Source organism: Coffea eugenioides, chromosome 1, assembly GCF_003713205.1.
Source record: "Coffea eugenioides isolate CCC68of chromosome 1, Ceug_1.0, whole genome shotgun sequence".
Lineage (NCBI taxonomy): Eukaryota > Viridiplantae > Streptophyta > Magnoliopsida > Gentianales > Rubiaceae > Coffea > Coffea eugenioides.
Window position 1 is genome coordinate 45548344 of NC_040035.1, and position 22274 is coordinate 45570617.

Sequence of the window (22274 nt, forward strand, 5' to 3'; positions counted from 1 at the left end):
TAATGAAACACTAGTCTTTATAGGATCCGATCTACGTATGAATGGGCAACTGCTGTCCAACAAGTCAAGTGCTGCTGCTGCCTCTTTTTCTTTTCTCTTTTTTGTTTTTCTTGAAAAGAAAAGGGTGGGGGTGTAAGGGAGGAGGACGATTAGGATCAGGAAATGAGATGATTCAGTGGTTCAGACTACGACCTTGATACAATCGACCCTTTACTAACATATATATATATATATATATTATATATGATTCTCAAATCTCAACTGCTGCCGACCCTTCAAATTCTTGAAGATGCATACCCGTAGAAATGAACTTCTTCCACCCCCGGATCACTTATAGAAGTCGCGATTGATTTTTACAGTATTCACTATTCAGCAGCTTAGCTTAAAATGAAAGACTGGGCATCCATCTTCGCCAGGGTAAAAGTCTCCCTCCTCCAATTGATTGTCAACTTGAAATGCAACCTCTGTACTTGAGGGCTATTGCCTTTCTTTTTGGGGCCCCCCCGGGGGGGGGTTGGGTGAGATAAATTTGAATCAAGAACCTCTAATTCTTGACGGCCTCGTTAATTTGACATTTAATAGGCAGACCTAGCAGCATGACTGTTATTCCTGGACTGAATCTGGAATATCAAACCTAAGCACGATTGGTAAACCTTTTGACTCGAAAGTAAATAAATCCCAGTTGGTAACGAAATTAACTCGGAAGGGAGATAAAGATGACTATTTTATTCATAAAAAATAAAATAATTATTTTTTAAACTCGAGTAGCCTTGAATTTTAGGTCGAATTCAGGTTCGAGTTTTATGATGAAAGCTCGAGATTAGTAAAATTGAATTGAGATTCGATTTAGTGTGTTTGCAAATCTAATTCCTATAGTACCTGTCTTCTTGTTTTTACATACTTTTTTGTTAGCTTTTACCGTGACAAAAGCATAATGGGCGTTTTTGTTTTATGTGCCGTTGTTGTATTGAAAAAATTACACTATTATTCGAAGACTCCTTAACTTAGACGAGAAAAAGGTCATAATTTTTTGAAAACCATGAGCCATTGTTTTTTTTTTGGAACTATTGATAATGTCAATTTGAGACTTGAGAGTTAAAGTTACGTTGGATGGCAAAATTTTTGGATAGATTTGATTTTGTAAATCTAGTGGTTCAAAATTTACCGCATTATTTTATTAACTCAAATATTAAAAATGTGATAAAATTTGGACCGCTAAATTTACATAAATCAAGTTCATCCAAGTGATTGCCACGTTGGTATATTGTTATGTTACAAGTTGCTAAGGTGTGGGGAAAACCAAAAGTTTGAATTACCGGTCACTTAGGGTCAGTTTAAGAGAAACGAAATATTAAATTTTTTATTAGATTTTAAGTAATATTAATGTCCACGTCAGGACCAATCGGGCGTTTGGTCTAGTGGTATGATTCTCGCTTTGGGTGCGAGAGGTCCCGAGTTCGATTCTCGGAACGCCCCACAAAGGGAATTTTTGGCTGTCCAAGTTTGACAATAAACAGGCAGCGAAATTAGGGCCGTTTGTCCATGCGGGCGGGTGAAACTGACTAAATATATTTTTTTTTTGGACGTATATATAGACAGAAGCAAGGGGGAAAAATTTTTAAAAATAAAAAACGTTACAAGTAGAACAGTCAACAATAATCTGCCTCTCTACTTCAAGATAAAACTGAAAAGTGAGAGAGAAAAACATACAGCAGAGGAAGGAGGGGGGGGGGGGGAAGGAATGTTTTGCCCTCATAATAGTGGAATAACACGAGGAGTACTTAGAAAGGCCATTTTCCCTCCAAAATTCGGGCAAATTGAATGAATAGAAAATTCCCCCCATGGGCCAACTCTCCCTTTTCCACCAAAACACGTCATGATGCCTCTGCATTCGAAACCCTGAGAAATGGAGTAGAGTAGTAGTAGTAACTAAGTCAGAAATGGGGTCTCTCCGTTATCTCAAACTTCAACTTAGCCGGTAGTCGCCCTCATCTGCTCCGCCTTTATTCATTTGATCCCTGGCTACCAGGTTCGCTTTTTCTCCGTGGCTTAGTCCATTCATCATTTAGTTTCTCAATTATAAAAATTACTTCTTCTTTTCTTGTAAAACTGGCGCTATCTTCATATCAGTTGAGATACTGCTTGCTTTGCATCTTCCTTTTATTTGTTTATTTATTTTTTTCTAAATATTTTACGTCAGCTTTCTGTACGGATTCTTGGAGCAAATAGGTTTTTAATGGTAACAGTGGTTATTTTTAGTATCACCCGTAGCAGTGGGAAACATTTTACCCGATTGATAATTAGGTCTGGTTCCCACCTTGAACCCTCATCAGTTTTTCTTTGTTTCCAGTGTTATCTTTCTCGTTTGTCCGCTTCGGGAAGCTTTTGGTGTGCTTATTCTGATAGATTGTTTGATCCCAACATGATGGTTTATTAGCTTTGATAATTTCTGTTTGTTTTGAGGGATCAGGAAACAACTTAAGCCCCAAAAATGGAGGGTGAGTATGAGAATACTGTTCCTCTTGATGACACTATTGCGCTGGGAAGTCCTGAAGCTGAAGCCCATCTACGGACTCTTGATATTAACACCGAGGTGTTGAGTACCCCTGATTCCATTGACTGTGGCATAGCTCAAAGCCTGGATGACATAGTGGATGATTCTATGGACGCTATTCCGCTTGATATTGACAAAGATGGATCCGAAGTCGTGGGCAAAATATTTCCACTGAAGGAAAACAAGACAAGTGTTAGAGGGCATGGTTCATGTATGGAGAAAAGGAAGATGAATGCTCTTGGTAACCTACTGTTCTTTATTTGTGTCCTCTTCTCTTCTCTAATGTGAATATAGCAACTTGCCCATTATCGCATTTTAGAACTCTCTGATAGATTAGCAATAATCAAATTTGACATGAATTTTTAACTTTGCTAATGTTGTCTTTGTGGGAGTTTCTAAGGCTTTTCTTCTCTTCTCCTCTGTTATTGATTAAACTCCGCTCTCCATCAAATAAAGTATCCATTTTGCACCATGAGCCATAAAAGAATGATTTGTTTCCTCAAAGTTCAAGCTTTGGAATTATCGGCTGATGTCCATGGTAGGATGGTTGTTACTCTGGATGTTTTAGGTCCTGAATTCTAGTTGTATAAAGTAGTCTTTGTATTCCAGGACGTACGGTGATGCTGGATAAAGATGTCACTGGACATTCCATTCAGCAGTTAGCTTCTACTAGAAGAACTGATGAACGTGGTGATACTCAGAAGCATGAACTTGCCTCTTCCCATGCTGACACTAGTAATCACAAACAACAATTTATTCAAGACAGTGGAACATCTGAATATGAAGAGGCTTTACCAGATCATTCATATAACATTGTCCAAAAGGATTACAAGAGCTTGGAGAGCATTGGGCTGTCAGTTGTGAATGCCCTGGACTTTGTTGATCACTTTCTGGCCGTTAATAATCAGTACTTATGTGGGAAGTTTGAAAATGCAAGAGCTGATGGTACAAATTCACCTCCTCCTTTCACTACAAAGGGAGCACAAACATTGGCAAGCAGAACAAATCTTGCCACCAGAGCTCGAGAATTAGGAATGTTTGATTGGGAAGAAAAGCAAGCTACCGAAAGAAATTCTGATAAGAAGCAGGATGAAAAGTTTGCTATGGGATCTCCAGGAAAGCCATCAGAACAGGATCAAAGCGCAACAAATGGACAAGATATCTTTGAATTTGGTTTCGACACTCAAATGGCTGCTGAGGCTATGGAAGCCTTAATATGTGCACCCCCTCCCAACTCTAGGGAACAATGTACTTATCAAGTTCCCAAGAATGAAATCCATAACTCCTCAGTAAATGCATCAAAGGATGAAGGATTAAAACACTCTGCCAATAAAAAGGTGGCTGATTCAGGTCCACAAACCAACAGGAAACGAACAGTAAAATTAAGGAGTCCCACTAACAGGTTGAATGGCAATAAGCCTCGCCAGTTCAAAAAACACTCTGAAAATCTCACGGGGTACAACTCTCCCTCTTCAATAAACAAAAATCTCATCTACAGGGAGCCATTGGCTGCAAAATCTTCGAATTGTGGACATGCTCTTACTATGAAGAAAAGTATATGTGGAAGAAGTTCTAGGGTAATCAGTCAACAAAAGAATGGTGCACCTTGTGAAAGTGAGAACTCAAAGGGAGCAGGGAATGATCTTGTTTCATTGAATTTCATTGGACTTAACCAACATGGAGAAGAAATGTTATTCAAGAAGTTCCGAAGATCTTCACAAAAAACAAAGAGGATGGAATTTCAGCCATCTATGGCTCCAGTAAGTAGTTTTAAAAGAAGGATAAGCGCTAATTTGGAGTTTGATGTTCCTAAGAAAAGGAGAAAGAAGAGATTAGGCATTGGTGTTTGCAAAACCATTGAAAGCAAATCTTTGATGTCAGCATCTGATGGCTTAGCGGAAGTTACAAGAACCAAAGGTCCTCAACAACCTAGAAGTACTTCTGGTTCATTTGGAACTATTGATCTGTTAAAACTGGATCCATGGTGCTATCCAAAACAGAAGAGAACACATAAGGGTGTGAGACACCAATCAAATGGATTCAGTAACTCATCTACTTTGTTGACTTTAGCTGATGACGAGAACAAAAACAAGTATCCTACTGAAAATAGATTATCTTCTTGGAGGAATTGTGGGCCTTTGCTCCATAGTCAAACAGAATTTGGGTCCTCCCCAGAAAAGAATCTGCCTGGTGTGTGTGAATCGGCAATCACAAGTGAAGAAATGATTATTATGGACCTCGATAGAGTTAAATCCTCTGAGCTATATGGAAAATCAGATATGATGGGTACCATATGGTCCGCGGATTGTTCAGAGAACATCAGGTTAGGTGCAGTATCAGCTGATATAAGGGCATCGCAAACTACCAAGACTGATGTCAGAATTCCAGGCAAGAAATTGATCTCAAGACCATCCCTTATGAAAGAGCTTACTCGATTAGGATATAACAAATCTCTACCCAATTTTATGCCTAGAGAGTTGAGAAGACGAAGGAGAAACGTTTGTGTCTTATTCAGTCAACATCTGAAGTCTAATGTACTTAACCAGCAGAAAAAGGTACTTACCACTTGTAAATATTCGCATCATTGTAAACTAATTTTGATAATTCCACCTCATGGTGTTGATTAATTTTCTTTGCTTCTTGGTCTTCTGGATTCCACCCACAGATTTTGGCCCGATTAGGCTTTTCAATCGCATCTTGTTGCTCAGATGCCACACACTTTGTAATTGATGGATTTGTGCGTACACGGAATATGTTGGAAGCCATTGCTTTTGGTAAGCCAGTGGTGACACATTTATGGCTTGAGAGCTGTGGACAAGCAAACTCTTTCATTGATGAGAAGAGTTACATACTTCGAGACACCAAAAAGGAAAATGAAATTGGTTTTAGCATGCCTGCTTCACTTGCTTGCGCAAGAGAGAATCCACTTTTGCAGGTGTGATAGTTTCCACATATACATAATAAAATTATGTTGGTTCATGCTGTCTATTATCATCTAGTTGTTCCATATGCAGGGTCGAAGAGTCTTTATAACTCCGAATGTTAAACCAAGCATAGAGTTGATTCAGAGCTTGGTCAAGGCAGTTCATGGCAAGGTACATACTTGTTGTATTGTCTTTGCCTCTGCTGATGGTTCTTTAGACAAGAAAAATGCAAGTTTTATTGAAACATGAAAAACTACGTTTGTTGAACGGGATAGTTTCCATTATAAGTAGCATGGTTCCTTCATTTAAAGTGTAGGTTTTCGTTTTGAACTGTCTATTGAACAGTTGCTGGAAGCATTTTATACAATTTTTCTGAATCTCTTGGAAGCTTTTGAACTTACTAATAGTACTATGTCATGTGAATTGAATTATGATAATCTTGTCGATGGTTTATCCTGAATCTTGAAAAGGCACGAGCTAGAAAATCTGTACTCTTGCCAAAGTGAAAGGGGCAAATGGAGTGGATCTACTTCCGCTTTGCCAGTTAAATCATTTTGATTCTTTGCAATTGTGATGAGATAATCCTCAAGCACCATTGACACGATGAAATACTTTTCCTCAAATGCTAATCAGGTAATTAAAGGAATTGGAAGGGCAGCACAAGGGGAAAATTTCATATCAAAAGAACTATTAGTTCTTACCTCAGAGGAGGATTACGTTAGCTGCTTGCCAATTCTTGAGAAAGGTATAGGTTCTTTTTTACCTTGTCCTTGATCGAATGCTAAGTTACTTGGCTGTTTTGACAACTGTCTGTCGCTTTCTCTTTGTAGGTGCTGCAGTGTATGATTCGGAGCTTTTGCTGAATGGGATAGTTATTCAGAAACTAGAATTTGAGAGGTTGGTACGGCAATTAGAAAAAAGATGCATGTTTTTTTATGTCCATAATTGTAAGATTCACAGCACACGGACATCTAATTTCTCACAAATGTCTGGTAACAAAGACGTTTTCAATTTGGATTCGGATTACAAGTTTTATTTACTATCATATTATCTACGCCTAGCATGTGTTTGAACCATCTGATTAACTATTCTGACACAGGCAAATTGCCAAGATGTCAGAAAAGCGTTTTTAAAATGGTATCCCAGCTTTGTCTGAATAATTTTGGCATCCTATTTTCATGTGCAGATGTTGTTTCGATTCGAGTACCAAACGTATTTTTTTTCTTTTGAGATTTATGATTTTTCTTTTTTTTGTTTGCAACGGCAGGCATCAGCTTTTCACCAACTGTGTTGAGGGTAACTGCTCCAAAAAATGTCCGGAGAAGAATTGAGTTGCCCGGTTAAGCTGTATGTAGAATTGTAGATACTAGATGGGAATTCCCAGCTTGACAACTGGATTGCTTTCCAGCGAGTCGTGGTGGCTATGTTGGGGTGGAAAGGACGCGTAATTTCTGCAATTATTCTCGAATTCCATTTTCATTCCTTCATTTTTAGGTGTTAGTGCAAGAAGGTTCTTACTCAAACCAGTTTAGAAAAATCTGGTCCGACAGATGGATGACGGCGACGTGATGAATGTGTTTTTCAAGGTCAATAATCAATCAATAGCAAATGCATAACGTTCGTACGACCAAGGATCATTCATGCCCAAGATATGGGCAGTACATGCACATTATGGTAAACTAGGGAGGAGGAAAAAAAAAAAAAGAACAGAAATTTTCAACCTCGGAATAATGATGAAGTGCAGTTCACCCTTTTTAAAGAAACGTTTGTGTTGCATGTATTTCGATCTGATTACCTAAAAGCACTTGTTAGAACAACGGATGTAATAAACGTTAAACATAATTAAAGGGAAGTTCCAAATACTACTTATTTATGTGTTCCCTTGCAATTAAAAAAGTCTATTAACTCCAAAACTCAATCTTTAACCATATTTAGGTCCTTAAAATCAGATTCATCATCATTAAAAATAATTTATCTTCTCAACTCAGCTATCTAAATTTGAAGGAAGAAAAGAAAAGAAAGAAATATAGAGAAAAGTGATCTCCATCTATTCATTTGGGTCATACATTATATATTAAAAAAAAAAAAAAGAAATACACAAGCGAAGGAAAAGATCGCTAAGTTTTTTATGAACTCAATGATGCACCTAAAATTGGAGGTCGAATAAGAATAGATAAACATTACAGACATTTTTAAAATGTACTAAGTATATCTATCACCTACTAAATTTAGAAGACAAAATAAACATGTACATACAATTATTAGGTTCCAACAGTTGTTGACCAATATTTTTTACCCTAGACTTTTGCATGAGAGATTAATCAAACTTCATGAACTTGATTCCAACTCAGTCAATACCAAATTGAGTTGAGATGTCTTCCTATGAAATAGGTAATTTTGAGCGTATTTTTTAAATCTTTTATTGTAATGGTGTATGCGAAAAGTTTTTACTGTAGATGTTTAGGTATTTTTATAATGTTTTTTGAGTACGTATTTTAAGATATTTTTAGAATTTGAACTTTTTTGAAGTATTATTTGAAAATTGAAAATCACCATCCATCGCCACTACCTTTTACCCCTCTTCTCCTCTCTCCTATCCCTCCTCTCTCCTTCCTTCTCATTCTTCCTCCCCCTCCCTCTTTCTCTCTTCTCCTCTTTCCTCCCCTCCCTTTCCACTAATATAAGGAGTAAGAGGGAGAGAGAAGAAAAGAGTAAAAAGAGCATGAGGAAGAGGGAGAAGGAGGAAAAGAGTGAAAAGAGCAGGAGAGAGAGGGGAAGGGCAATAGTGGCAATGACAGTAGAGGTGGATAAGGAGGGAGGAGGGAAAAGATGATAACTTGGTAGGTGGTGATAATGGGTGGAAGGAAAAAATATGGTAGGATTAGATTTTTAATTTTTTTAAAATTTTTGTAAGTTTTTTTTTTAAATGTAAGCGATATGTTTTGAATCTAGAATCTCTCATCTCATCTCCCTCCTCTTCATGCGACTTAACTCATTCCTCTTCCCATTAATTTTTGTAAGTTGTATTTGAAATTGTGTATATTTTTTAAGCTATTTTTAGAATTATTACCGTAGACTCCACAAAAAAAGATAGTTTTTGAAAAAAATAGTCATAGGAATTTTGCGTAGGAATGGCAATGAATAAGGTAAAATCCAATACCCACGGTACTCGACCTAATGGTTAATTTGATTAAACGACTAATGGGTAATTTGTTAGGATTTGGTATTGATAAAGAATAAACCAATAGATAATCCAATAGAGTTTGATAAAAGAACCCTTAAAACCCGAAATCCGACATACATACATATATACATACAAACACATATACACACACAAACTTACAAATATATATATATATATATATATATATATATACCATAGGCATTTTACCCTTCATAAAATATTGAATCCTCTCATATAGGTTGTATAACTCTACCAAAATTTAAAATTTAACACAATGTGTTGATTTAACATTACGTATGTATTAATTTTAATTTGATAATAATTAATTATCTTTTTCTGAATTATTCAAAATAGGGGTAGAAGGTATGCCATGAATAATTCGAACCCGAGAGTGAAAGGGTTTGATAATGAAAGTCAAAATTCATTTAATAAAAATTTAGATATGAGGGATAGGATTTAGTAAAAATATTTTTAATGGCACTCGGTCTGCTGCCAATCCTAACACTCTGGGAAAGCAGGGAACGAAAATGGATGCGTGATGATACTTGAAGAACCGTATGATACCGCAACTGTAGGTAAGGGACCAAGCGGTGTTATATTGTTTACGTAAACCAGACCACCAACTTTACTCGATAGCGTCCGTGGGCCCAGCCTAGAAATGGTTTACGTTTTTTAAGTTTTTGGGTCCGATATAATGACGCCTTTGGTTCACTAGACAAGCGATTCAAAATTCCAAAACCAACTTAACTGGACTTGGCCTCCCCGTCGCTCAGCCTCCTCCACCCGTCGCTCAGCCTCCTCCACCGCCGTTGACCTCTATCAGCTGCTCCCTGTGAAAGCGTTGGAAGCAAGCAGCTTGTCCATTCTTCAGAATTTGAGGTTATCACTTCTATGATTTTTGCCAATCTTATCTACTTTCGTTCATTTATTAACGACGTGCTCGAAAGACGCTCTTATCAAATCTTTGTGCTATTATCTACCTCCGTCAAAATTCATCTTGGTATTTTTATGTTAAAATCGGAATCTACGAATTGTATCGTCATACGGTAATTAGAATTCAATCCTTTCTTGGTGGTGAAAATTTGCATTTTGAAAAACGTTTCTCCTATTTATCTAGGAATTGCTAATATTATTGATGCTTATTTTTGGTATTTGCTCCTAAATTAAAATTTGATTTTGGTTGCTATAAGAATTTTATTGGTAGTGATCAACAAATTGCAGTGAAAGCGTCTCCATAATTAGCCTTTCTCAATGTAGGATGAAGCAGTATAATAAAAGGAAAGATTGGCAAGCAGAAGTATGGAATTTTCACTCTGGAGGGAAAAATGGAAATCGCCTCTTTTATACTTCTATGCTATTATGTAGCAGGTTTAGTTTGAGGTTCTGTTCGTTTGTTTTGAAATAGCAAGATATCATGGTTCCTGTGTGACAATTGAGTTTCATTTTCTTGGAGGATATTCATACTTCCTGCCGAATCTGAGTGGTTCTTGTATAACTGAATTAATGGCTTATTCTTTTAGAATGGAGCTTCTGGTGAAGGAAAGGCGTTTATTGTCGCATAGAAAGTAAACCAAAGCAATCTACTAAAGAAGAACTTACAAAATGACGTGGATATTAACAAAGCATTTTTTTTTGGCATCATATACTCAGGAAGTTATGGAACCAGGAAAATTCAACAAAAAGGCTGATGACGATATTGCTGATTCTGCTGCTGAACCAGTACGCTTGCATGAGAAAAATCCCAAGTCTTTGAAGGCAAAACCAAATGATGTTAGCAAATCCTCATCTCAGGAGTTTATGCAATCTAAAGAGGCTGAGACTGTTTCAGAAGTTAAAGCCAAATATAAGAATAAAAGGAAGAGAAACAAACGGGGCAAACAAGATAGGAATGTTAAAACAGATTCCGCAAAGGATCTAATTCCACATCACAGGGACGAAGCAATGGAAATCACTGAAGATAAGGGCGAGGAGAGTAAAAGGAGGGAACAGAAGTCTGGCAAAATTATTGGGGGAATGATATTTATGTGCAATGCAAAAACTAAACCAGACTGTTTCCGTTATCGCGTAATGGGTATCCCAACAAGCAGGCAAGAGCTTGTCATGCGTATTAAACCTGGTTTGAAGCTTTTCCTCTTTGATTTTGATCTCAAGCTCATGTATGGAATATATGAAGCATCGTCAAGTGGTGGCATGAAACTTGAACCAGCAGCCTTCTCTGGGGCCTTCTCTGCTCAGGTTGATTTGATAATCTATTTTGTACTGTGTCATGGCTTTCTCTTCTTTGTCAAATTTTTGGGTGGTTCAGTTGATCTTTGTGATTTCAATAGGTGCGCTTCAAAATATGTAAAGATTGCCTTCCGTTACCTGAGGGTGTTTTTAAGAAGGCAATCAAAGAGAATTATGATGAGAAGACACACAAGTTCAAGACAGAGTTGACGGTTGAGCAAGTGAGCCATATCTTATTTAGATAATGAACAGTATTATTTCTTTGAAAACAAGAGTTCCTCTATCAAAGTTTAGAATCGTTTTGTCAGTATATAGCTTCTTATTTAGTTTTGTGCATTTGCAGGTAAAGAAACTGACAGAATTGTTTCATCCTGCTCCATGGTTGCCTTCAAATGGTACAGCTTCTGGAACGGAAATTGTGCCAGTTCCAGTTGTTTGGCCACCACCATCTTTATCAACTTTGCCAGAACAGGAAATTTTCAGAGAACAAGTTTATAAAGAACAATATGGTACTAAGACACATCAGAGATCTATGCGCAATGATGATGACCACCACCATATCATGCCTAACAGTGGACACTCTTCACGTCCTCTTTTTCTCTCAGAGAAAGAATATAGAAGTTTTGGTCTTCGTTCAGAAAGGCATTTCTTGCCAACTACTGCTCCTGCTGGTCTTCCTACTAGCCACATGGATGATAATCACAGGTTTAATAACAGAAGGGAGCAGCTTCCTAGCAATCCAATTTCCCTGAGCAATAATGCAGCTTTGGTGCAGAAAGGACCTGGTTGTCATAATATTTATTTTCCTAGTGAAAAGGAATATCGGACTTATGGCCTTAGAGGTTGTCACGAAGTGCCTAGTAGACAGACACCCACCTTAGAAACTAAGCAGTCTTTTGAGGATCCAATCAAGGATGTATGTAACCCTTATGATGATAGCACTACCTCATTGGTAAATCGGTATCTCTCGCTGCCAGGGTCTGTGGCGACACCTAAAGAACCTTTTTATTTAGAAAGCAGAGGGGCTCATGTAAATGGTTCCAGCTATGCACGTGAGACAAAAGATCACTTACGAAGATTGAATTCTGAGGTAGAACTATCACATCCATTGTATGCTTTGCATGCTTTATCAGATTACAACAGAAATTACCACCGTCTTGGGGGTGGGCCTGACATTACCTCTTCAAAAGTCTCGTCACGTTACGGCTTTGATGGACCTTTGTCACGCAGCTAATCAACACAGATTGCACAATTGAGCTTTCTCAGATGAGCTGCAGCATGCAATCTCTGTGAGTTGGAATAATTTGTAGCTTGCCTAGATGACTTGTAATATTGCACAAGCCCTTCTCTTTGTTGTAGAGTATGCATCATCTTATATGATGCAAAAGCTGGCATAATCAAGAGCAAAAGCCAGTGCCAAGATAAGGTCAGAATCTGTGGTAATTCTGTGCTGTACCTTTCATTGGTTTTCAGTAGTTCCTGAGCAAAGTACGCTGGATGCCACCAAGTTTAAAGTTTTTTAGGTCGTTTGCCTCGTAATTTTTCCGTTCATTTGCTTCTGTTGATTAATCATTGCTTTCCTGAGAAGATGCATAAAGTTTGCATGGATAGTTCAGCCAGAAAATTTGTTGGATCTTTATGTAGAGTTCGGATTGTGCACGGTGTCAGAAATTGGAATGTATCTTCAAATGGCTGCAGTAAATAAGCTGAATATCGTTGATGGTTGGTGATGACAGAGAGGCATAGATTTGTTTGCAAATTACCTGGGTTTGTGAGGGGTTGCACTTTCTTTCCTGTTCGGCCCTATTGTGTAATAACTTAACCGGGTTTGTGAGGGATTGCACTCTTGTCCTGTTCAGCGCTATTGTGTAATATTACAAAATCTGAAAGCAACCGTGACCTGTTTAAACTCGTCTTTGTTTTTGCTTCCGCATAAAAATACAGGTCCTTTGTTTTTGCATATTGTTTGGATTGTCGTTTTTCGCCGAAAAATTACGTCATTTTCCGTGATCACATTTCCCTATTACTTTTTTCCCTCACATACATCAAATCGCTACAGTAATTTTTTCATGAAAAATGACAGAAAATGCAATCCAAACGGTTTTCGTTTCTAGTTTTGCCACGGAAGCAGGAAATTGCTTTGCTAGATTATATACGTAGTAGTTCTCATGTCCTGTCCAAATAACACAAACCAAAATATGCTATTTGACATTTACTGGCCATCTCAATTACGACACACGTTGTACCTTTGGCCCGATATCTTTTTTACAAACAGATGATGATGTATCTCATGCCATGATGAAATTTGCAGTCGTATAAAATTCTAGTTTATAAATAGATAGAAGTTATTTTTAAACAGAAACATGTTCGTTTGCCATTAACATGGTAAGTGAAAATTGCAGATCCTCTGTGTTACAAAATGCCACTTCATGAGAGCACAAGAATCTCCCCCATTATTGGCAATAACACACATATAACACATGGAATGCATTTAGAAACAAGAATAACTTTATGTCCTTCATCTAGCTGTCAAAATTTTCTACACAAGTTCTAGCATCTGTTTTTGACAGGATGCAATCTCCATTGCAACAACCCAACAGCTAAAAAGACAAGTGAACATAATGTTGGACATACTAATGATTAACCTCAGAAGTAAACATAATTTTGGACATACTAATGATTAGCCTCGGCAGCTTGGGCATTCATATCAGAACTTTCACCACTGCCAGTTGTTGGGACAGCCATGTTCCCTTGATACACAGGAGTAAACATTGGTGGGGCACCACTAGATGCTGGCATTCCAGCGCTATTAGGAACCACTGGTGGAGGAGCAGTTAAGGGCCTTGGAATACCATTTAATTGACTAGGCAGCGGAGCAGTTGGTGGTGTCACCATTTGTGACATGGAATAACCTGCCAATGTAACAGGACAATCAGACGACAATTTCCAAAGAGAATAACTGGAAAATTATACACAAAACTTCTCATTGAAATCTCTTATCCTTAAGGAGTCCACCCATGAAAACTTCAAAACATAATCCAGAAGGGAAATCAGGGCTTTCCACTTGTTTACAAAAAATGAAGCCCATATTGGAATTTTGCTGCAAGTCAAAAACAAGCTATAAATAACCAAGTTCATGCAAGGGTAAATTTCACCCCAAAAATAAAAATCCATCGTGCAGTTGCAACCTCTAAAACTTCTGAAACACACCAACTTTTGATCTGAAAGGATTTAAAGAAAATCCAAGGAAGTGCTCTAGATATTTACACACACATACATATGTGTGTGTGTGTGTGACTTTCTAAATCTTCATCTGAAAAATAGAGTTCTCCACCTACAAGATATAAGCAATTTTCAATAAAAACTCTATGCCTGATTAGGGTGCAGATATCAACCAATTCCAAATAATGACTGCTTGCTAACCTGCAATTATCCTTAAATTCCAAGCCCAAAAATTTTCAGACGTCTGAGTTTTCGAGACTATTCAACTTTAAAAGCTCAATGAATTTATTTTGCAGGGGCTACTACCCAAGTTAAATACTTCCAGACTCTGTCCAAGTAAGATATGTTCAATTCTATGAGTTACTAAAACTTTGCGCTACAGTAAACTATAAATCAAATTATACTGCAATGGCTACATCATATCATGTACATGCATGTCACCTGTTCAAGAGAAATATAAGGCACATCACTCCGACCATAACTGACAACACCCGTGATACCAACAAATGCAATTCAATCTATTCCATTGAGAAAATAAAGCACATCTAATCTGACCATACTAAACCTCAACAGTGAAGAAAGGCACAACGGCAACAAAAAAAAAGAGATATCCCTCCCCTTCTCCCTCTTCTTTCTTCCCCGATAGTTTCACAAGTAAGGGTAAAGGTAAGGAAAAAGATTAGGAAAAGAAAAGGAGACACACGTGTAGACCACCAATTAACAGTGCTCCTTAAAGCAATCTATCATCATCACATAAAAGGGAATAGACCATGAAATATTGTGCTTCAAACCAAGTGTCGAACATAAGAATTATCTTAAAGTTGTGCAATCAAAATAGAAAAGAAAAACCGTAACCAAATTGCATTAAAGCCAAATACAAATTAGAATCATAAAAATATAAAAACATGTGCACCCTGTATTCCATGAGGAGATGCTTTATGTACCTGGAGCACTAGGTACAGGTCTAGGCAACATGGGAGGTGGCCTGATTCCTGGGATTAATGGGGCTGAACCAGGCAATGATGCAGACCCTGGCACGGGCACAGGTAAGGGCATGGGCATGGGCATGGGCATGGGCATGGGCATGGGCATCTGAGGTGTAGGTAGAACAGGAATGCCAGGTCTCAAGGGATAAGGAGGACCAACTGGTCGATATGCCCCAAGATGTTCCTTGACCTTTTGATCAATCAAACTTTGATTCAGCTGTGCCTCATATTGCTGATAATAACTCCGCACATTAGCCTGTTCAACATAAGCATGTTAATACATGACAAAAAAATTATTACCCTTGATTCCAAAATAGCCATGAAATCAGAAGTTTTTACCTTGTGTTTATAACCAGCGTTGTGCTGCTTCCTAACAGAAGGCTGAAACAACAAACAGGAAGAAAACCAATGTATAACATCAAACTTCAAAAGTCAAATAGCCTAGAGAGCTTATAAATTTCTATTAAATTGATTCTTCAAGCAAAATACTGATAGTGATGAGGATGCTGATAGACACCCAGTGACATGCTAGTTCTATTTGCAAAGAGGAAAAATAAACTTAAAAGAGAAGAAAAAAGCCAAAAGAGTAAAACTCAGCGGACGCTTCTGAAAAGGCTAAGCTGAATGTTGAAGGCAAACCAAGGTTGAGAAATTTAAAGTAAAGTCGTCAAGTCTAAAATTTAGATAGGCCGAATTGTAAACAGAGAGCAAATTCAACGTGAAAAGTGAAGTAATTGTAAAACGAGAAAACTGAAAAGAGGCCTTAAGTAGGAGATGAGAGGGAGATGGAGGCTTACAGAGTCGTGCGTCAGGTAAGTATCGCAATAGTCACAATAATACCTAAAGCCACAAAACAAAAACGATTTCTTCAATAATTTTCTCTATAGTGCTATGTAAAACGAGTAGAGTAAGATCTCCATTCAATTATTCAAGAAAAAAAAATACCGAGGCATTATGCGTCTCGATTGAGGGGACTCAGAGCAATGCAGAGACAGAGCGACCTGGAGGAGTACCCAACAACAAAATCAGCAAATCAGAATAGAAGCGAGAAGCAAAACCCTAATAATTTCTTATGCAAGCAACGTGAGAAACCCGCGAGCGAGCACTAAATAAGTTGTAATCAAGTTGCTCAAGAATGCTGGGCTTAGCTGTTTAAGAAAGATGGGTGCTCCTACTGGCTATTACACTACAAAGAGACAAAAAGGACCTTAAAAAGTATGGAAATCGTAAGATCAGCGTCGAATTTTCTCGAAAAAGCAATCGGACCTCCGCGTGGATCAGAAGGAACGAAGCAAGAAAGACAGGAGAAAAGAACCCTAAAATTGCCAATTGGAGCGTCAAGCAGAGGGAATTACAATTACCCCCACTTACAACACCAGACTCCTTTCTTTTCTGCTGTTGGTCATTAATCTGAGTGTCAGCTTTTGCGTTCATCAGAAATAAAATTAATCCCGAACCATTTTTATAGGAATTAACTTCACACTCTGTGGGTGTGTACGCGTATAATGTCAGACAATTAATGGGTAATTTTTGGGCAGTTGTCCAATCATTTGTTTGGATAAGAGGTGATTTGAAATAAATACTCTAATACTTTTGTTGATATGATATATGTGTGATAAAAAAAATTTGTTGAAAATTGTATGTATGATATAAGTAAAATAAAATTTGAATTCTTTTTTTGAAAATCTTGTAATCCAAAAACACCCAAATTAAGTTCAAAAGTTTTATGTGAATGAATTTAAAAAATAAATAATAAAAGATCAAACGGTGATATGTTTTTATACGTAATGAGTGCCAAATGCGCACATTTAGTTTGTGCAATAAAAAAATACATAATATTCATAGTGATATATTTTATAATAAAATTTTTATTATTGAAACAAACTTTAATCTTTTACAATTTTTCATAAAATAATTTCATATTGTTATAAATTAGAGCAAATTATGTGGATGCCCACCATATTTTTGGAATTATGGAGTTTTGACCATTGAACTATTAAAAGTCTGGTTTTGACTACTATACTATCTAAAGTTTAAATTTCATACCATCCTATCAGATTCGAGTGCTCGCACATTTCACGAGACAAAATAAATAGTTAACCACTAAATCTAACGGAATAACCCCAAGTCTAAATTTTAAATAGTTCAGAGGCCAAATTTCAATGATTTCAAATGTTCAGTGGCCATCCGAATAATTTGCTCTTATAAATTATAACGCTTAGGAGTGATTATGTTGAAAAACATATTTTTAAATAGTTAAAAGTAAAAAATGCTTATGGACATTTTTTTTTTTACAATATGTGTATAAGTAATTAAAGTAAAAATGATTTTCATAAAGATAAAAATAAAAGTTTATAAAATGGCATGTTTACTTCAAATCTCTTCATCTCCCTTTTTATATATAGTACAAATAATAGACACGAGTTGGTTGACAACTTCTATGAATGTAACATTTGTTCAAACTTAAACTGCACTCATTGATTTTTTTTTTTTTTTTGTAAGATTTGTTTTTGTTTAATAAGTAAATAAATAGATATATAGGACATGTGTACACGAGGTAACCACCACTGATCCAGTGACCATCTGAGATGGAAGCCCCTTCTTGAGCATGAGTGTTCAATACTCCCAACTTGCATTTTAATTCAGGAATTTTTAGAATTTTGCTAACAGATGTACAATGCGCCTCATCCGATTCAAGGGCAGTTCAATCCTTTTCGGACCCTCCCCCTTCCCCTCAATGATCCCTTTGGATTCATCATTCCTGTTAGTGTAAAGTAGGCGTATAATGTGCGCTCGATTGTGTAAATCTTATCTTACATATATAAAGCGTGATAACCTTTGTGAACAGTGCATGATGAGTCGGTTATCGCGTGATTCTTGTGGTTTTGAGGGGTGTTTTGGTCCTATTTTTGTGGCTTTGAGAGGCGTTTTGGTCCTATGTCATTCGGTGGTAGTGGCTGCACTGGAATTTCCCGTGTGTCTGTGTGGCTCTCATTCCTTTCTTCTCATCCGCGTGGCTCTCATGCTTTTCTTCTCATTCTTGGCCTGTTCTTGGTTTTGGGAGCACCGCTTCAATTCCTCATTATTCTTCTTAGCTTTCTTTGGCCAGTGGCGGTCAGCAATTTTCTCTCATTCTCGGTCAGCAATTTTCTCTTTTGGTTATACTGAGTTGTGCCCTGTTCTCTCACCATCGAAGTCACTGATACAATCGCTTTGTTTTCTCTATCTCTCCGTCTCTGCTTCACCCTACACATCGCCGCCCTTTCAATCACCTACTAAGAGATGACGCATTCCAGTTGAACACTCTCAAGGCGCGCATGAAATAATCAACCGGATAGCTTTGCTTTTTCTTGCTGCTCTCTCTAAGTTGCTCTACACGCTTTTCCAAACCCTCTGCCAATCCTCTATTATGAGAGCTGCTTGAAAGTGGGTAAAAATATTTTTCTGGCACCAGGTGAAGTTAATTTTTGAGGCTTTAGCTTATTTCCTTCCTAGCCTGTTTTTTGCCCTAAAAATTTTGCCAAGTTTGAAACCTAACCATAGCTAAAGTTGATAAGTTGATTAAACTTCTTATTGTTTAGGGATGAAATTGATTTGTACCGTGACCTTTGTTATGTCTGGATTATTTATTCTATTTTCAGTTGTTTTTTATTCTTTTCAATATGATTTAATAGAAAGCTTCAGTCGTGGGTTTGGCCTAATTTTTTTCAATTTTGATCACTAGAATTACGGTTTACTTAGTTTTAAGGTTCCTAACAAATTTGTTGTATTATCTAAGAATTTAAGTAAAACTTATCTCCAGTATCTTCGATGCTTCCAAGTGTGGTGTTATTCAGCTCAATAGTGGCTTCGCTCAAACTCCTCAGATGAGGTACAAGTTACATTCATAGTATCATCCTTTCTGGAATGCTTTTTTGTCTCTATCTAGCTATTGATATTGGTGGGAAGTCTGTCTATTGAAATATGGGAATGTATCTATAGTGTTACTGGGAGACCATACGGAACATTTATTATAGGGCATTTTCCTTTGTTCAAATTTTGATAGATAACTAGCTGAACTTCCTAATTACTTCTCTGTTGATTTCACTTTGTACACTCAGGTCTTCATGGAAAAATCTTTCTCAATACAAAAGGGGATATAGCATATATAGGTATTGCTGTTAATCCTGATACCTAAACAAAGTCCACCGATTCAAGAAGTGATCCAAGCTTGTGTTGTCCCTCGTTTTGTTCATTATCTTATTACGGAGGATTTCCTCAACTTCAGCTTCAAGCTCATTATTCCCCATCTTGCGTACAAAATGAAGATTATATTTGTTTGGTGTTATGTATAAATATCTTTTTCCATCATTTGCAAATTTGTAGTTTGAGGCAGCTTGGGCTCTCACAAACATTGCTTCCGGGACATCTATGCACACTAAGGTTGTAATAGACAATGGTGCTCTTCCCATATTCGCACAGCTTCTTAGTTCTCCCAGCGATGATGCCCGTGAACAGGTACATCTTTGACGGATGATAAAGAAATTTCCTCTTATGGTGTTTGGAATCATGTTCAATGCCTTGCATTGCTTTCTGGATTTTGAATGTTGCATGATATAATTGAATTTTATTGTTATTTATCTCTTATTCCTTAATTTTCTTTTAACTACATTAGGCTGTATGGGCTCCGTGAAATGTGGTTGGTGATTCCCCAAAATGCCGTGATTTTGTTCCTGGTCATGGAGCTCTAGGTCCTTTGGTGGCTTAGCTAAATGAGCATGCAAACTATCATTGTTGCGAAATGCCACGTGGACACTATCTAATTTCTGCAGAGGCAAGTTTTAGCCATATTTTGACAAGGTACTATATTCAGCTTGAATGTCTGTTCATCTCACAGCTCTTTCAATTCTACAGGATAATGTGTATGCTTTGCTCTTTCAAAGTTTTTTTCGTCTGTAGTGGATGCCAGAGTAGTCTACATGTCCCTCATAAGAAATTGCTTTGACACCCCCCTGTCCATGTTTGCTACATTCTTGTGCTATGAGACATTAAGTAGTTGCTACATTCTTACCTTCCTCCATCTTGTTCTATGGTCAACTGATTGATTCACAGCCAATCTTGTTATAAGATGTATACTTATGCTTCCTGATAATTTTTTTTTTTGTAAACTGTAACAAAAGATTATTTGGTCAATGATATTTTATGTTTTTGTTTGTGAATACAGAGAGAATGCAAAAGTTTAGTTGGATTACATACTCAACGTCACCAAAGGCTCGTGTAATTACGCTGGATGGATTGAGAAAAATTCTCAGGAGTCATTAGCGTTTATTTTGAACCTAAATGAATTGGTTGGCTATACTATTATAATTGCTGTGTACTTTTGCTTTAGTTTTGTGTACAAGATTAATATAGTATATGCTAGCCCACTATAGCTGTTATGTATATATATTTTTTCAGAAACGGTAGGAATTGTATTAATGATTTAAAGCTTTACATTTGGTGAGCAAAGGCTCATAAAAAGCTATACAAAAGTGTTAGATCACCAAGGATTGTTCCATTCCTCATCACCATATATGCCTAGAGCATATCTACTTACATTTTTAACCAAGCTATCACTTTCCCTATCTGAGCAGAATGAGCATTTTTGAAACAAAAGCTCACTATAACTGTTATAAACTGTTCCCATTTTATTGCTATGTGATATTTATGGTTTAGTTTTAAACATAAACATGCAAATCTCTCAGTATCCTGGGCTAAATTTTGGTGTAGAAAGTTTACATTATATCACAGGTTTAAACAAATTTCGGTGCACATTATATAATATATTTAAGGGAAAAGAGTCCCAATGGCCCTCCAACTCTTTCTCAGGTAAAGTTTTAGCCCTCCAACAATTAATGGTAAAAGTTTGGCCCTCAATCTAATAAAATAGCATATTTGTGGTCCTTCTGTCAAATCCAGTAGTTAAAATTAACGGAAAGCATCATCTCGTGAGACGCGCGACTAAATATCAAGGGCATTATAGTCTCTTTCCTGGGACAGAGTAAAAGCATTTTCACCACTGATTTTCGCTCCAACAATTTCCACTCCTTTTCCCTCCAACATTTTCACCACTGATATGATCCACCACCGGTGAGTGAGTTTGCACCACAGGCAGCGAAAGCAGAGACGCCTCTCGCCGATCCACTGAATCAAGAAGAGACACACGTTTCTTGCTTCGACAAGGTGTTCAGGCCACCGGAAAGGGGAGAATATCACACAATCCTGCAAGCAGTGTGCAGCATCGATATGCTAATTCTGTTCGCGGCTAAAGACAGAAACAAATCCAGTGCTGACTTGAGGCAAAATTGGTAATCGATTTAACGGCAATTGATAATTTGGGCCAAATTGGCAAATCCTTGGGCTTTCCCAAGAAGAGCATTGCCACATTCGTGTCACTAGTAAGCATATGGTCCTATTTAGGACATGTGGCCGCCGGCTTTGCTTCTGAAATCCTACTGGCCAAGTATAAGTTTCCACATCCCCTGATGCTAACGCGGGTACTTCTCGTCTCCTGCGCCGGCCATCTCCAAAGGGTCAAGAGGGTTCTCAAATCGACCACGGAGGCGGTGGGGGTAGATGTAGATGAGGAGATGGAGGAGAGGAGGAGGAGGGATGGAGTGATTTTTCCTTGGATTGGATGATTGTCGAGGAGAGATTGGGCAAGATATATGCCATCCCAGGAGTTCCCGAGTAAGTAGCAATTTGTGTTCTTCTTTTATTTGGCAGAATTTGTGTTCTTCTTCAGAGACTATAATACCCTTGACATTTGGTCGCGCGTCTTACGAGATGATGCTTCCTGTCAATTTTAACTACTGGATTTGACAGAAGGGCCACAAATATGCTATTTTATTAGATCGAGGGCCAAACTTTTACCGTTAATTATTGGAGGGTTAAAACTTTATCTAGGAAAGAGTTGGAGGGTCATTGGGACTCTTTTCCCTATATTTAAATGATATTTTTCTTAATACATTGCACATTATATCATTGGGTTAGGTAAATTCATATTACCTTCGCACGCATCGTACGCTTGTACCAAGAAGGCAAGAAGTGATAGCTAAAGCCCCCCCTCCCAAAAAATATATATATACATATACCCAGTCATAATTCACACTGTACAACCAAACCAATCATCTGTTAACTATGTAAAAAAAAAAAAAAAA

The 22274-nt window shown here is 37.4% G+C and overlaps 3 protein-coding genes, 1 long non-coding RNA gene and 1 other non-coding gene across 6 annotated transcripts; 4 read left to right on the forward strand and 1 right to left on the reverse strand.

The window, feature by feature from the left end:
* The first annotated feature begins 1404 nt into the window (after positions 1-1404).
* Positions 1405-1476, forward strand: TRNAP-UGG. Its single transcript has one exon. It is a non-coding gene; the product is annotated as a tRNA-Pro (tRNA).
* Positions 1477-2491: 1015 nt separating this feature from the next.
* LOC113773627 lies at positions 2492-7021 on the forward strand. The gene is made up of 7 exons (XM_027318262.1): positions 2492-2795; positions 3164-5109; positions 5220-5489; positions 5569-5649; positions 6112-6223; positions 6309-6375; positions 6746-7021. The coding sequence occupies exons 1-7, from the start codon at positions 2492-2494 to the stop codon at positions 6807-6809; spliced, it is 2844 nt and encodes a 947-aa protein (XP_027174063.1). The 3' UTR covers positions 6810-7021.
* A 2369-nt stretch (positions 7022-9390) lies between these two features.
* On the forward strand, positions 9391-12803 carry LOC113781935. Its single transcript, XM_027327815.1, has 4 exons — positions 9391-9541; positions 10313-10897; positions 10990-11109; positions 11232-12803. The coding sequence occupies exons 2-4, from the start codon at positions 10319-10321 to the stop codon at positions 12120-12122; spliced, it is 1590 nt and encodes a 529-aa protein (XP_027183616.1). The 5' UTR covers positions 9391-9541; positions 10313-10318; the 3' UTR covers positions 12123-12803.
* A 433-nt stretch (positions 12804-13236) lies between these two features.
* LOC113780851 (U1 small nuclear ribonucleoprotein C) lies at positions 13237-16541 on the reverse strand. 2 transcript variants are annotated; one of them, XM_027326636.1, is made up of 6 exons: positions 16304-16541; positions 16042-16097; positions 15894-15936; positions 15436-15477; positions 15055-15352; positions 13237-13800 (listed from the first exon to the last, which is right to left on the reverse strand). In XM_027326636.1, exons 2-6 carry the CDS (start codon positions 16047-16049, stop codon positions 13562-13564), a joined length of 630 nt encoding a protein of 209 aa, XP_027182437.1. In that variant the 5' UTR covers positions 16050-16097; positions 16304-16541; the 3' UTR covers positions 13237-13561. The 2 variants fall into 2 exon arrangements, with proteins under 2 accessions (XP_027182437.1, XP_027182444.1); XM_027326643.1 differs by having other exon boundaries at positions 16458-16482.
* A 1586-nt stretch (positions 16542-18127) lies between these two features.
* Positions 18128-20568, forward strand: LOC113778541. Its single transcript, XR_003469286.1, has 6 exons — positions 18128-18550; positions 18899-18967; positions 19197-19247; positions 19462-19593; positions 19751-19935; positions 20300-20568. It is a non-coding gene; the product is annotated as an uncharacterized LOC113778541 (long non-coding RNA).
* Positions 20569-22274: the final 1706 nt, after the last annotated feature.

What these genes read in the sequence shown, in the direction of transcription:
- LOC113773627 (XM_027318262.1), top strand. Translation starts at nt 2,492, where the DNA reads ATGGAGGGTGAGTATGAGAATACTGTTCCTCTTGATGACACTATTGCG. An exon ending in GAGAGAATCCACTTTTGCAG is followed by an intron (nt 5,490 to 5,568) that starts GTGTGATAGTTT and finishes TTCCATATGCAG; the next exon opens with GGTCGAAGAGTCTTTATAAC. An exon ending in CTTGCCAATTCTTGAGAAAG is followed by an intron (nt 6,224 to 6,308) that starts GTATAGGTTCTT and finishes TTCTCTTTGTAG; the next exon opens with GTGCTGCAGTGTATGATTCG.
- LOC113781935 (XM_027327815.1), top strand. Translation starts at nt 10,319, where the DNA reads ATGGAACCAGGAAAATTCAACAAAAAGGCTGATGACGATATTGCTGAT. An exon ending in CTGGGGCCTTCTCTGCTCAG is followed by an intron (nt 10,898 to 10,989) that starts GTTGATTTGATA and finishes TGATTTCAATAG; the next exon opens with GTGCGCTTCAAAATATGTAA. An exon ending in CAGAGTTGACGGTTGAGCAA is followed by an intron (nt 11,110 to 11,231) that starts GTGAGCCATATC and finishes GTGCATTTGCAG; the next exon opens with GTAAAGAAACTGACAGAATT.
- LOC113780851 (XM_027326636.1), bottom strand. An exon ending in ACGCTGGTTATAAACACAAG is followed by an intron (nt 15,353 to 15,435) that starts GTAAAAACTTCT and finishes TATGTTGAACAG; the next exon opens with GCTAATGTGCGGAGTTATTA. An exon ending in ACCTGTACCTAGTGCTCCAG is followed by an intron (nt 13,801 to 15,054) that starts GTACATAAAGCA and finishes TTACATTGGCAG; the next exon opens with GTTATTCCATGTCACAAATG.